Raw genomic sequence first — 14314 nt, forward strand, 5'->3', positions numbered from 1 at the left:
TTACCAAGTTAAGAGTCCATGGTAGTACAGTAAAGTTACTGGTATGGTTAGAGCATTAGCTGATTGGTAGGAGACAATGAGTGGGAATAAAAGGATCCTTGTCTGGTTGGCTGGCTGTGACTAGTGGTGTTGTGCAAGGGTCGGTGTTCGGACCGCTTCTTCTTATGATGCATATCAATGATTCAGATGATGGAATAGTTGGCTTTGTTGTCAATTTGCAGATGATATGAAGATTGGTGGAGAGGTAGGTAGTGTTGAGAAAACATGTAGGCTGCAGAAGGACTAAGACAGATTAGGCAAGAAAGTGGCAAATGAAATACAGTGTTGGAAAATGCATGGCTCTCCACTTTGGTGGCAGAAATAGATGTGCAGACTATTTTCTAATTTGGGAGAAAATCAAAAAATCTGAGATCAAATGGACTTGGGAGACCTTGTGCAGAACAACCTAAATGTTAACTTGCAGGTTGAGTCAGTGGTGAGGAAAGCAAATGTAATGTTAGCATTCATTTAAAGAGGTCTAGAATACAAGAGTAAGGATGTGATGTTGAGCCTTTAAAAGACACTGATGAGGCCTCATCTTGAGTAGTGTGAGCAGTTTTGGGCTCCGCATCTCAAAAAAGGTGTGCTGGCATTGGAGAGAGTTCAGAGGAGATTCATAAGGATGATTCTGGGAAAGAAAGGTTATCATGCGAGGAACATTTGATGGCTCTGTGTATGTACTCACTGGAATTTAAAAGGATGAGGAGGGAACCTCATTAAAACCTTTCTAATGTTAAAAGCCCAAGACAGAGTAGATGTAGAAAAGATGTTTCCCATGGTGGGATAGTCTAGGACAAGAAGCCACAGCCTCAGGATAGAAGGCATCCATTTAAAACAGAGTTGCAGAGAAATTTCTTTATCCAGGGGGTAATGAATTTTGTGGAATTTGTTACCACAGGCAGTTATGAAGGCCAGGTCATTGGATATATTTAAGGCACAGCTTGATAGGTTCTTGATTGGACATGGCATCAAAGGTTATGGGGAGAAGGCTGGAGAGTGGGGCTGAGGAGTGTAAAAAAGGATCAGCCATGATTGAATGGCAGAATAGATTCGATGGGCCAAATAACCTAATTCTGCTCCTCTTATCTTATGGTCTTATATTTAAAGCAAAAATTGATACTGTAGTTTCCTAATTGGTCAGGGCATCAAAAGATATGGCGAGAAGGCAGTTTTATGGAGTTGAGTGAGATCTGGGAACAGCTATGATGAATGGCTGAATGGCCTAATTTTGCAAGGATGAGAACATTGGCTGGAATTTCTGGGTGGACATTTGAAAAGCACTGGATAGATAAATCCCAGAGATGAAATAGTATTCTAAAGGGAAGGTGAGGCAACCGTGGCTTTCAAGGAAAGCCAAAGACAGCATAAAAGGAGTCATAAAAAAGTGCAAAGTTCAGTGGGAAGTTAGAGGATAGGGAAGCTTTTAAAAATCACCAGAGGGCATCTAGAAAAACTATAAGGAGAGAAAAGATGAAATATGAAGGGAAGCTAGCCAAAAATATCAGAAGATACCAGAACGTTTTTTCAGATATATAAACTGAAAAAGAGAGAAGAGAATGGATATCAGACTGCTGGAAAATGATGCTGGAGAGGTAGTAATGGGGGGGGGGGGGGGACAAAGAAATAGAGGATGAACTTAAGTATTTTACATCATCTTTACTATGGAAGACATTAGCAGTATGTCAGAACTAGTAATACTCAGAATGTTATGGTCTGGTCCGGAGCCCGCATTCCGGGTCTCAATCCGATCCATGTACTCCAGACTCCGGGTCTTATAGCTGTCCCTCCTTTTGCCCTTGAGCCCAATTAGTCACATCTGTGGATCATCGTGGCTTGTTGGGGCTCAAGGAGGCGCACCTGATACCCATCAGCTGGTGGCGTATATAGGGGGCTCTGGGACTGAGTTGGAGGGTTGTCCTGTTTTTGCCCTGTATGTGCTGATCCTGTCTGGTTCGCCTTGTTTGTGCTGTTCGCCTTCCTATCCTGGTTGTCCTGCTTATCCTGTTCCTCTGGTTGCCCTGGCTTGGAGTTCCCCTCGTTAAAGATGAGTTCTTTGAGTAAGTCTGGTAGTTGCCCTGGACCAAGTTCCCTTCTTATCCCTGCCTCCATCGGGCAAGCCTGGCTGGACTGCTGTTGCCCGGTGGGGGACTCTGCCCCTTTCCATCCCTTGCTGCTGACAGGTTCTACCCTGCAACCTACCCAGGTGCCCTGTGACCTGCTCAGGCCCCTGTGTTCCTGCCTGGGAGGTCTGGGCCCTGCCTAGGAGTTATGTGGCTGCCCAGAGGTCTCTGCCCTTACCTATCTCTCATTGTTGACAGGTTGCGCCCTGCTACCTACCCAGGTGTCCTGAGACCTGTCCAGGCCCCCGTGTTCCTGCCTGGGAGGTTCAGGCCCTGCCCAGGAGTTATGAGGCCCGCCCAGTGAACTCCAAGATCCTGCCTTGCCGGAACTCCAAGATCCTGCCTTGCCCGAACTCCGGGATCTTCCTTGCCTGCCTGAACTCTAAGACTCTCTCAGAACCCCAGCATCACCTTGAATGTCATGTCCCTCACGCACACCACAGTCTCCATGTTTTGTCTCTCATTTAGTTGTTCCCGTTCTGCCCCTAGTACTTCAGTGCCTGCGTCCTATGCTTGGGTCCAGCCTCCTGTCCCCTTATGACACACAAGTGATTGTAGTTGCTATGGCTTGGGAAGTGCGAAGGAGAAAGTGCTTGGAAAACTAATATCTGAGGGTAGATGAATCACCTGGTCCAGATGGACCATACCCCAGGATTCTGAAAGAGGTAGCTGAAGAGATTGTGATGGCATTTGTAATGATCTTTCAAGAATCACTAGGTTCTGGAATGGTTCCAGGGAAATGAAAAATTGCAAATGCTACTCCACTTTTGAAGAAGAAAGGGACGAGGAAGAAAGGAAATTATACACCAATTAATGTGACTTAAGTGGTTGGGAAGATGTTGGAGTTCATTATTAAGGATTAGGTTTTGGAGTACTCAGATGCACATGAAGAAATAGGCCAAAGTCAGTATGGTTTCCTTAAGAGGAAATCTTGCTTGACAAATCTGTTGGAATTCTTTGAGGAAATAACAAGCAGGGTAAATAAAGGAGACTCAATGGATGTTGGTTACTTGGATTTGACAAGGTGCCACACGTGAGTCTGCTTAACAAGACAGGAGCCCTTGGTATTACAGAAAATATATTGGCATGTATAGAACATTGCAGAGGGATTTGGACCAGCTGAAAAAATGGCTGAAAAATGGCAGATGGAGTTTAATGCAGACAAGTAGGACTAATCAAAATAGGACATACATGGTAAATGATAGGGCATTGAGGAATGCAGTAGAACAGAGTAATCTAGGAATAATGGTGCATAATTCCCTGAAGGTGGAATCTCATGTGGATAGGGTGGTGAAGAAAGCTTTTGGCATGCTGGCCTTTATAAATCAGAGCATTGAGTATAGGAGCTGGGATATATTGTTAAAATTGTATGGCATTGGTGAGGCCAGATTTGGAGTATTGTGTACAGTTCTGGTCACCGAATTATAGGAAAGATGTCAACAAAATAGAGAGAGTACAGAGGAGATTTACTAGAATGTTACCTGGGTTTCAGCACCTAAGTTACAGAGAAAGGTTGAACAAGTTAGGTCTTCATTCTTTGGAGCGTAGGAGGCTGAGGGGGGGGGGGGGACTTGATAGAGGTATTTAAAAATTATGAGGGGGATAGATAGAGTTGACGTGGATAGGCTTTTTCCATTGAGAGTAGGAGAGATTCAAACAAGAGGGCATGAGTTAAGAGTTAGGGGGCAAAAGTTTAGGGGTAACACAAGGGGGAACTTCCTTACTCAGAGAGTGGTAGCTGTGTGGAACGAACTTCCAGTAGAAGTGGTAGAGGCAGGTTTGATTTTGTCATTTAAAAAAAAATTGGATAGATATATGGACAGGAAAGGAATGGAGGGCTATGAGCTGAGTGCAGGTCGATGGGACTAGGTGAGAGTAAACATTCGGCACGGACTAGAAGGACCGAGATGGCCGGTTTCCGTGCTGTAATTGTTATATGATTATATAAGTGTAAGGTATTGCACTTTGGAAGGACAAGCCAAGGTAGAACACATAAGGTAAATGGTAGGACCCTGAGGAGTGCAGTAGAACAGAGGGATCGGGGAATAATTCCCTAAAAGTAGCGTCACAGGTAGATAGGGTCATAAAGAGAACTTTTGGCACATTGACCTTTATAAATCAAAGTACTGAGTACAAGAGTTGGAATGTTATGGTGAGGTTGCAGCGATGTGCTACACACAGCGCTGAAATAACGACACGCAGTCGGTAAGTCGTTTCGAGACTAGTTTATTCAAACTTCACAGCGCTGGCATTTAAATCCCTAGCACCTGCCCTCTCCGGGCAGAAATGACGTCAGAGGTGCATTACCAAAGTCTCCCCCCGCGCGCTGGCTATTTGTGAGCCGGTTCGCCTGAGCAGAAAGTGGGTCGCCACATAACCCCCCCCCCCCAGAACCGGCGATACACCCCCCAATGTCGACAGTCTGGATCAGCCTCTGTTTGGGAGGTCTGCCTCTGCGCCGCGGTGCCTGAACCTCGACTGGCTGCGCCAAGTCCACATGGGCTGGTTTGAGTCGGTCCACCATGAAAACCTCCTCTCTCCCCCCCAACGTCCAGAACGTACGTGGACCTGTTGTTGTTGATCACCTTGAATGGCCCCTCGTACGGCCGCTGTAGCGGTGCCCGATGTCCGTCCCTTCATACAAACACAAAGTTACAGTTCTGCAGGTCTTTGGGTACATGGGTCGGGGTCCGTCCGTGCTGTGAAGTTGGTACGGGGGCCAGGTTGCCGAGCCTTTCGTGTAGCCTGTCCAGGACTGCTGCGGGTTCTTCCTCTTGCCCCCTTGGGGCTGGTATGAACTCTCCCGGGACGGCCAGGGGCGCGCCATACACCAACTCAGCTGACAAGGCGTGCAGATCCTCTTTGGGAGCTGTACGAATTCCAAGCAGGACCCAGGGAAGCTCGTCCACCCAGTTAGGTCCTCTCAGGCGGGCCATGAGAGCCGACTTCAAGTGACGGTGGAAGCGTTCCACCAGTCCGTTCGACTGTGGGTGGTAGGCAGTTGTGTGGTGCAGCTGCGTTCCCAACAGGCTGGAGGTGAACTGGGCGCCTCTGTCGGAGGTAATGTGGGCCGGTACCCCGAAGCGTGCTACCCAGGTTGCAATCAGTGCTCGGGTGCAGGAATCGGCAGATGTGTCGGTGAGCGGGACCGCCTCTGGCCACCTCGTGAACCGGTCTACCATCGTTAGGAGGTACTGCACTCCTCGGGACACTGGTAGGGGGCCCACAATATCCACATGAATGTGGTCGAACCTCCGCTGGGTGGGTTCGAACTGCTGCGGCGGGGCTTTAGTGTGCCGCTGCACCTTGGCTGTTTGGCACTGTGCGCACGTTCTGGCCCATTAACTGACCTGCTTGCGAAGTCCGTGCCACGCGAACTTGCTGGAGACCAGCCGGACAGTTGTCCTGATAGATGGGTGTGCCAAACCGTGTATGGAGTCGAAAACTCGCCGCCTCCAGGCTGCCGGGACGATGGGGTGAGGTTGGCCAGTAGCCACGTCGCACAGGAGGGTCCTATCACCTGGGCCTACGAGAAAGTCCTGCAGCTGCAAACCCGAGACTGCGGTCCTGTAGCTGGGCATCTCATCGTCTGCCTGCTGCGCCTCCGCCAGTGCTGCATAGTCCACCCCCAGGGACAGGGCCTGGACAGCTGGTCTGGAGAGTGCGTCCGCCACGACGTTGTCCTTTCCTGAGACATGCTGGATGTCCGTCGTGTACTCGGAGATGTAGGACAGATGTCGCTGCTGGCGAGCCGACCAGGGATCGGACACCTTCGTGAATGTGAAGATCAACGGTTTGTGGTCTGTGAACGCGGTGAACGGCCTGCCTTCTAAGAAGCACCTGAAATGTCAGATGGCCAGATACAGTGCCAACAGCTCCCGGTCGAAAGCACTGTACTTGAGTTCGGGTGGTTGTAGGTGCTTGCTGAAGAACGCCGGGGTTGCCAGCGCCCCTCGATGAGCTGCTCCTGCACCCCACCGACTGCTGTGTCAGATGCGTCCACCATGAAGGCGGTCAGAACGTCCGTTCTGGGGTGCACCAGCATCGCAGCATCTGCCAAGGCTTCCTTGGCTTTAATGAAAGCGGCTGCGGCTTCCTCGACCCAAGTAATGTCCTTGCCTTTACCCGACATCAGGGTGTACTGTTATGCCGTTGGCCCCCTCCATTGTGAAAATCGCAAGAACTCTAGTTAAGGGGGGTCAACTGACCCAAGAGAGAGAGACGTGCGGAAGACCACGTTCTCCCAAGAAGCAGAATAAAAGTGACTTTGACTATTGTCTCATGGAGACCACGTGAAAGGCCCTCGGGCAGGGTGGGCTGGTTGAGAGAGAGATCGCAATACCTGCAACTTGATTGACACCTGCGATCCCGTGAAGAAGTATAAAGGAGTGTCTGAGGGGAGGACCCTCAGACGCACCCAGATGCACCAAGGAAACACACGAAGGAGAAACGCTAGAAATCCTGCGACAGCGTTTTAATAGCTACAGCCGGTGGTGGGGTTCGTGTGCGTCCTTCCCTTGCCTGGGATTGGCGACTTCACCACAGAAGACGGCCTAGCTACAGGGGAAGCCACAGATGAGAGTCCATTCCCCCAACGAGACTTCCGACTACCTCCTACAGGTTGGAAAACCTGTCGGGTAAATGCTTCATGTTCTCTGTCTTTCTAACAAAAGTGCACCAACGCGACACTTCCGCCGGCAACTAAGTGAAACTGCCGTGATCTAAAAGACTTTTAGATATCCAGCGAACGATATAAAATCTACATTACCCCTAGACGACGATCGAGCTTGTGTTTTGAATGATTATTATTACACCGGTGTTTTAGATTGAGTTTTGACGATCTGAATGTTTTGTATTAACCATACGTTTGTGCCCTTGTTGAATAAAACGTTTGAAAATAGTAGCATCCGACTCAGCTGATCCATCTATCTTTGCTGGTAAGTTACCTGGTTACGGGGTTTTCGTAACAGTACAAAGGGCGCATGATACGGGCTGCTGAGGGGAGGAAATGGTGGTAGAAGTTCACCATACCAACAAACTCCTGCAGGCCTTTGACCGTGTTGGGCCAGGCAAAGTGGCGGATCGCGTCTACCTTGGCGGGCAGAGGTGTTGCCCCATCTTTGGTAATCCTGTGGCCCAGGAAGTCGATGGTATCAAGACCGAACTGGCATTTGGTCGGGTTGATCGTGAGGCCGAAATCACTCAGGCGGGATTAGAGCTGGCGGAGGTGGGACAGATGCTCCTGATGACAACTGCTGGCGATAAGGATGTCGTCCAAATAGATGAACGCAAAGTCCAGGTCACGTCCCACTGAGTCCATTAGCCGCTGGAACGTCTGTGCAGCATTCGGAGGAACTCGAACAGGCCGAACGGGGTGATGAGTGCTGTTTTGGGGATTGTCTTCAGGGTGCACCGGGATTTGATGATATCCCCGGACGAGGTCTACTTTGGAAAAGATTCTTGCCCCGTGCAGGTTTGCTACAAAGTCCTGTATGTGCGGCACGGAGTAGCAGTCTGGAGTGGTAGCCTCGTTCAGTCTGCAGTAGTCACCGCATGGTCTCCAACCCCCAGCTGCTTTGGGCACCAAGTGCAGGAGGGAGGCCCATGGGCTGTCGGACCTCCGTACGATCCCCAATTCCTCCATCCTCTTGAACTCCTCTTTCACCAGGTGGAGCTTTTCCGGGGGGAGCCTTCGTGCGCGGGCATGGAAGGGTGGTTCCTGGGTCGGAATGTGGTGCTGTACCCCGTGTCTGGGCATGGCTGCCGTGAACTACGGTGCCAGAATCGATGGAAAGTCTGCCAGGATTCTGGTGAATTTGTTCTCCGACGGCGTGATGGAGTCCAGGTGTGGGGCCGGCAACTTGGCTTCACCCAGGGAGAACGTCTGGAAAATCTCGGCATGTACCAGTCTTTTCCCTTGCAAGTCGACCAGCAGGCTGTGAGCTCGTAAGAAGTCCGCCCCCAGGAGTGGTTGGGTCACAGCGGCCAGTGTGAAGTCCCACGTGAACCGGCTGGCGCCGAACTGCAGCTGCACTGTGAGGGTGCCGTAGGTCCGTATCGTGCTGCCGTTTGCGGCCCTCAGGGTGGATCCTGGTTTCCTGTTGTGGGTGTCGTACCCCGTCGGGGGCAAGACGCTGATCTCCGCTCTGGTGTCGACCAAGAAGCGGCATCCCGACTGTTTGTCCCAGACGTACAAGAGGCTGTCCTGGTGGCCAGCCACCATAGTCATTAGCGGCAGCTGGCTCTGGCCCTGGCCCTTGCAGGGTGGACGACAACGGCGGGCTTTTTGCCCCACCGCTGGTAGTAGAAACACCACTGTTCACTGGCCTCCTCACTCCTGCCTCTGTGTTGTGTGCGCCCCCCTGCCGGGCCTGGTCTGGTCTGCTGTTGGGCGTGTGGCCTGGTAATCTGACCGACAGACGCCACGCTCTCCCTCTTGGCTTTCCACAACACGTCTGCCCGGGCCGCCACCTTCCGGGGGTCGCTGAAATCTGCGTCGGCCAGCAGCAGATGTATGTCCTGGGGCAGTCGCTCTGGGAACGCTTGCTCAAACATGAGGCAGGGCTTGTGTCCGTCAGCCAGGGACAGCATCTCGTTCATCAATGCTGACGGCAGTCTGTCTCCCAAACCGTCCAGGTGAAGCAGGCGGGCACCTCGCTCACGCCGTGAGAGGCCGAAGGTCCCAATGAGCAGCGCTTTGAATGCTTCATATTTGCCTTCTTCCGGGGGCGACTGTATGAAATCCGCAACCTGGGCAGCCATCTCCTGGTCAAGGGCGCTCACCACGTGGTAGTAACGCGTGGAATCAGAGGATATCTGCCGAATCTGGAACTGGGCTTCTGCTTGACTAAACCACACACGTGGTCGCAGCATCCAGAAAGTCGGCAGTTTTAGTGAAACTGCGTGAACAGGTGAAGAGTCGGTCATCTTTGGTCCAAATCCCGTTTGGACCGTTGGGGTCACCAATGTAGCGATGTGCTACACACACCGCTGAAATAACAACACGTAGTTGCTAAGTCATTTCGAGACTAGTTTATTCAAACCGCAGCGCTGGCATTTAAATCCCTAGCACCCGCCCTCTCCGGGCAGAAATGACGTCAGAGGTGCATTACCAAAGTCTCCACCCGCGCACTGGCTATTTGTGAGCCGGTTCGCCTGTGCAGAAAGTGGGTCGCCACAAGGTTGTATAAGACATTGGTAAGGCCAAATTTGGAGTATTGTGAACAGTTTTGGTCACCTAATTACAGGAAGGATATTAATAATGTTGAAAGAATGCAGAGAAGGTTTACAAGGATGTTGCCAGGACTTGAGAAACTGAGTTACAGAGAAAGGTTGAATAGGTTAGGACTTTATTCCCTGTAACGTAGAAGAATGAGGGGAGATTTGATAGAGGTATATAACATTATGATGGGTATAGATAGAGTGAATGCAAGCAGGCTTTTTCCACTGAGGCTAGGGGAGAAAAAAACCAGAGTACATGGGTTAAGAGTGCAGGGGGAAATGTTTAAAGGGAACATTGGGGGGGGGGGGCTTCTTCACACAGAGTGGTGGGAGTGTGGAATGAGCTGCCAGATGAAATGGTGAATGCGGGCTCACTTTTGACATTTAAGAAAAACTTGGACAGGTATATGGATGAGAGGGGTTTGGAGGATATGGACCAGGTGCAGGTCAGTGGGACTAGGCAGAAAAATAGTTCAGCGCAGCCAAGAAGGGCCAAAGGGCCTGTTTCTGTGCTGTAATGTTCTATGGTTCTATTGGCTGGTTAGAAGGAGGCAAATCAGCCATTTCTCTGTCCATACTAATAAAGGAATTAAGGGAGACTTTTCAGGTTGGTTGCTGGTGTCTAGTGGTGTTCCACAAAGGTTATTGTTGCTACCAATTCTTTTTAGATATATGTCCGTGATTTGGATGAAGGAATTGATGGTTTTGCGGCCAAGTTGTAGACGATACGTAGATAGTTGGAGGGGCAAGTAATGTTGAGAAAGCAGGGAGTCTGCAGAATGAGGTAGACAGATCAGGAGAATGGTCAAGGAAGTGGCAGATGAAATATGGTCAGCACTTTGGTAGAAGGAATAAAGACAAACTATTTTCTAAATGTGAAGAAAATTCAAAGATCAGAAGTGTGAAGGGACGAGATTCCTTGTGCAGAATTCTCTAAACGTTAACTTACAGGTTGAAACAGTGCTAAGGAAGTTATGATATTAGCATTCATTTTGAGAGGACTGGAATATAACAGCAAGGATATAATTCTGGGGCTGTATAAGGGCATTGGTCAGATTGCTCCTGGAGTATTGTGAGCAGTTTTGGGTTCCTTAGCTAAGAAAAGATGTGCTGGCATTGGAGCAGGTCCAGACAATATTCATGAGAATTCCTAGAATGATTGGATTAACCACTGTACCATTGAGAGCATACTCACCAACTGCATCTCAGTGTGGTATGGCAATTGTCCCGTATCGGACAGCAAAGCACTCCAGCGTGTGGTGAAAACTGAACAGCGGATTATCGGCACCCAATTGCCCACCATTGAGAACATCTATCATAAACGCTGCCTGGGCAGGGCGAAAAGCATTATCAAGGATGCATCTCACCCTAACCATGGACTTTTTACTCTCCTCCCATCCGGTAGGCGGTACAGGAACCTCCGCTCCCACACCAGCAGGCACAGGAAGAGCTTCTTCCCTGAGGCTGTGACCCTGCTGAACCTCACATCACAGCGCTAAGCAGTATTGTACTCATATTGTACTGTCTCAGTACTTTTATATTTGTGTGCTGTAGCACTTACTTTTTATTCGCAGTTATTTTGTAAATAACACTATTCTTTGCATTTCTGGTTAGATGCTAACTGCATTTTATTTGGCTTTGTATCTGTGCTCAGCACAATGACAATAAAGTTGAATCAAATCTAATCTAATTTTAATGTATTAGGAGCGTTTGATAGCTTTGGGTCTGTACTTGCTGAAGTTTAGAAGAATGAGGAGGGACCTCATTGAAACCTATCGAATATTGAAAGGCCTAGATAGAGTGGATGTGGGGAGGATGTTTCCTATAGTGGGGGCGTTATGACTAGAGAGCACAGCCATAGATTATAAGGACATCCCTTTAGAACAGAGGATGAAAAGGAATTTCTTTAGCCTGACGGTAATGAATCTGTGGAATTCATGGCCACAAACTGTGGCTTGGAGGCCAAGTAATTGAGTATATTTAAAAGGGAGGCGGATAGGTTCTTCATTACTCAGGGTGTCAAAGTTTACGAGGGGGAAGGCAGGAGAATGGGTTTGAGAGGGGTAATACATCAGCCATGATTGAATGGCGGAGCAAACCTGATGGGTTGAATAGCCTAATTCTTCTCCTATGGAAGGACTATTTGAGGTCCTGAATGGAATGAGGGAAGAGGTGCAGTGGCAGGTACAGCATGTGTCCTGTTTACTGATAGGATTCCCTTGGAAATGGCAAAAGTTATGAAGAATGATATAATTAATACGGAGGCTTGTGGATTGGTAGGTAAGGATAAGGGCAATCCTATTCCTGTAAAGAGAGTAGGAGGGTAAGGGTAGCTGTGTGGGAAATGGAGGAAATGTGGGTGAAGGCAGTATCAATGGTGGTGGAAGGGAAACCCTCAATGTTGAAAAAAGAGAATGTTCTTGAATGGAAAGCCTCATCCTGAGAACAAGTGTGGCAGAGATGGAGGAACTAAGAGAAGAGATAGCACTTTTACATGTGACAGGGTGGGAAGAAGTATAAAACATAGAACATAGAAATATACAGCACATTACAGGCCCTTCAGCCCAAAATGTTGTGCCAACCATGTAATCTACTCTAAAGCCTAGAACTAGTATAGTCAAGATAACTGTGAGAGTCAGTAGATTTGTAAATGACATCAATGGATAGCTGTTTCCAGAGATCGAGAAAGTGGTAAGAAGTAGAAGAGAAGCCTACAAACATGCCCACAACTACCATTGGTTGAGGGAGGACTCAAATGGGCTTCAGTGCATTTTGTAGCACATGTTTAGCACAGCATAGGGAGGCGAAGGACAAAAATGAAACAGAAAGCATGTACACCAGGCTCAAGGACAGCTTCTACCGCACTGATGAAAGACTATTGAATGCTTCCCTGGTAGAATAAGATGGACAATCTCATGATCTACCTCATTGTGACTTTTCTCCTTCTGTTTATCTGCAAGGCACTTCATCTGTTACTAGCTCCTTGATTGTGGCCTGCAACCATCAGGTTCCTGGACTGGCTGCAATGTTGAACTAATTCTATGGCTATGGAATCATGTTTGAGGACTCCTAAGTTCATGTTCTCTGTGTTATTTGTTAACTTTTATTTATTCTTTGCATGATTTGTTTTTTATAATCTTGTTGGGTGTTTGACAGTCTTTGTTGTATGGGTTTTTTAATGGGCTCTGTTGTATTTCTTTGCTTTGTGTCTACTTGCAAGAAGATAAATTCCAAGGTAGTATATGATATATACACTTTGATAATAAATGTTCTTTGAACAACTTTGTAACACTTTATTCTGTATTCTGTTCTTGTCTTACCTTGTATTGCCACAATGTAATATAGTAATGAATTAATCTGTATGGATAATATGCAAGTCGTTTTTAGCTGTACCTCAGTGGATATCACAATAAAGCTTCCCTAAGTTTTCCATGTTAGAAAAGAGAAGAAAGCATAGCAATGCTTCTTATTGCAGAAGCCACAGTCAATCAAACTACATCCTAAACTCATTCTTTCTGTTTGCAGAAACTGAAGGAATTGTATCTTGAGAACAATGAAATTGAGTTTTTGCCATCAACGATTGGGCTACTCCAGAACCTGACTGTACTTGACTGTCATGAAAACCGTCTGTTGGAGATTCCTGACTCAATATCAGATATTCAAGGTACACAGCTCTATCTGCCTCTCAGCTCGGTGTCCGATTCCAGCCCTGGCTGAGGATACCTCAGGAAGTGGAATAATTTACTCAAGGATAAAGAGGGGAACATTTGTTTGGATGCAAAGGATGTGGGTGAGGTCCATAGTGAGTACTTTAAATCAGTGTTTGCCAAGAAGAAGAATGTGGAGGATAGCGAGATCAGTCCCAAGAGTATTAATATGTTAGGACATTTTGAGGTAAGGGAGGAGGATTGGGCCTCTTGAAGAATGTTAAGGTGTATAAGCCCCCAGACCTGATGGGATATAACCCAGATTATTGAGAGAGGCAAGAAAAAAGATTTGTGGGGTATTTTCCAATAACTTTGTGTTCTGTAGCCAGAGGTGAGGTCTCGGAGGACTGATTGGTGAGTAATTAATATTGTTCCATTATTCAAGAAGAGAATAAGGGATAATCCTGGAAACTATAGACCAGTGAGTTTCATGTCAGTAGTAGAGATGTTACTGCAGAGAATTCTTAGAGATAGGATTTATGAGCAAGACCTAATTAGGGAGAGCCAGCATAACTTTGTACAGGGCAAGTCATGTCTTTCTAACTGGATCAAGATTTTTGACTAGGTGATGAGGGTGACTGAAGGAAATAGAGTGGTGGATGTTGTCTACATGGAGTTTAGTAGGGCATTTGACAAGGTCCCTGATGGGAGACTCAACCAGAAGATTAATTACTGTCTTGTTTTTATCTACCGCTTTACTTAATTGCCTGAGAGGAAGCTAAACAGAGTGTCATTTTACCTATGTATTGTTACGTTCCCAGTAACCGGGTGACTTACCAGCAAAGATAGAGAGGTCCGCTGAAGTCTGATGGTACTATTTTCAAACGTTTTTATTTATAAAGGGGCACAAACGTATGGTTAATACAAAACATTCAGATCATATACATCGTCAAAACTCAATCTAAAGCACAGGTATAGTAATAATCAATCAGAAATAAGCTCTATCGTTGTCTAGGGGAATACTGAGTCCAATGGAATATAAAAGTCACTCATAAATCTGCAGGCTTTTCCGTTTTGGAAACCGCTGGCATTTCACGTGTTGGAGAGAGAGAGTGGTGAGAAAGAAGGAACACTTGCCCGTCGCCTTTACGAAGAAAATCCCGGTTGTTAGTTAAAACGGTTTTCCTTTGGTTTCAGACCAAAGACTCCCGATCCGGAATCTAACGCACGTGGCTTCCTTCAAAATGGCTTCCCGCTCCGACGGGAAGCGCTATCGTGTCTTCTTCG

At 47.7% G+C, this 14314-nt stretch overlaps 1 protein-coding gene across 2 annotated transcripts in view; it reads left to right on the forward strand.

Annotated features, from left to right (window-relative positions):
- The window catches only part of LOC140725806 (uncharacterized), a 120635-nt gene that overhangs the window by 31359 nt on the left and 74962 nt on the right, over positions 1-14314 (forward strand). For both annotated transcript variants that reach the window (XM_073041767.1, XM_073041768.1), the window contains exon 4: positions 12906-13044. In XM_073041767.1, coding sequence (XP_072897868.1) covers positions 12906-13044 — 139 coding nt within the window. The remainder of the gene's footprint in view (positions 1-12905; positions 13045-14314) is intronic.

This window comes from Hemitrygon akajei, chromosome 3, assembly GCF_048418815.1.
Source record: "Hemitrygon akajei chromosome 3, sHemAka1.3, whole genome shotgun sequence".
Classification (NCBI taxonomy): domain Eukaryota; kingdom Metazoa; phylum Chordata; class Chondrichthyes; order Myliobatiformes; family Dasyatidae; genus Hemitrygon; species Hemitrygon akajei.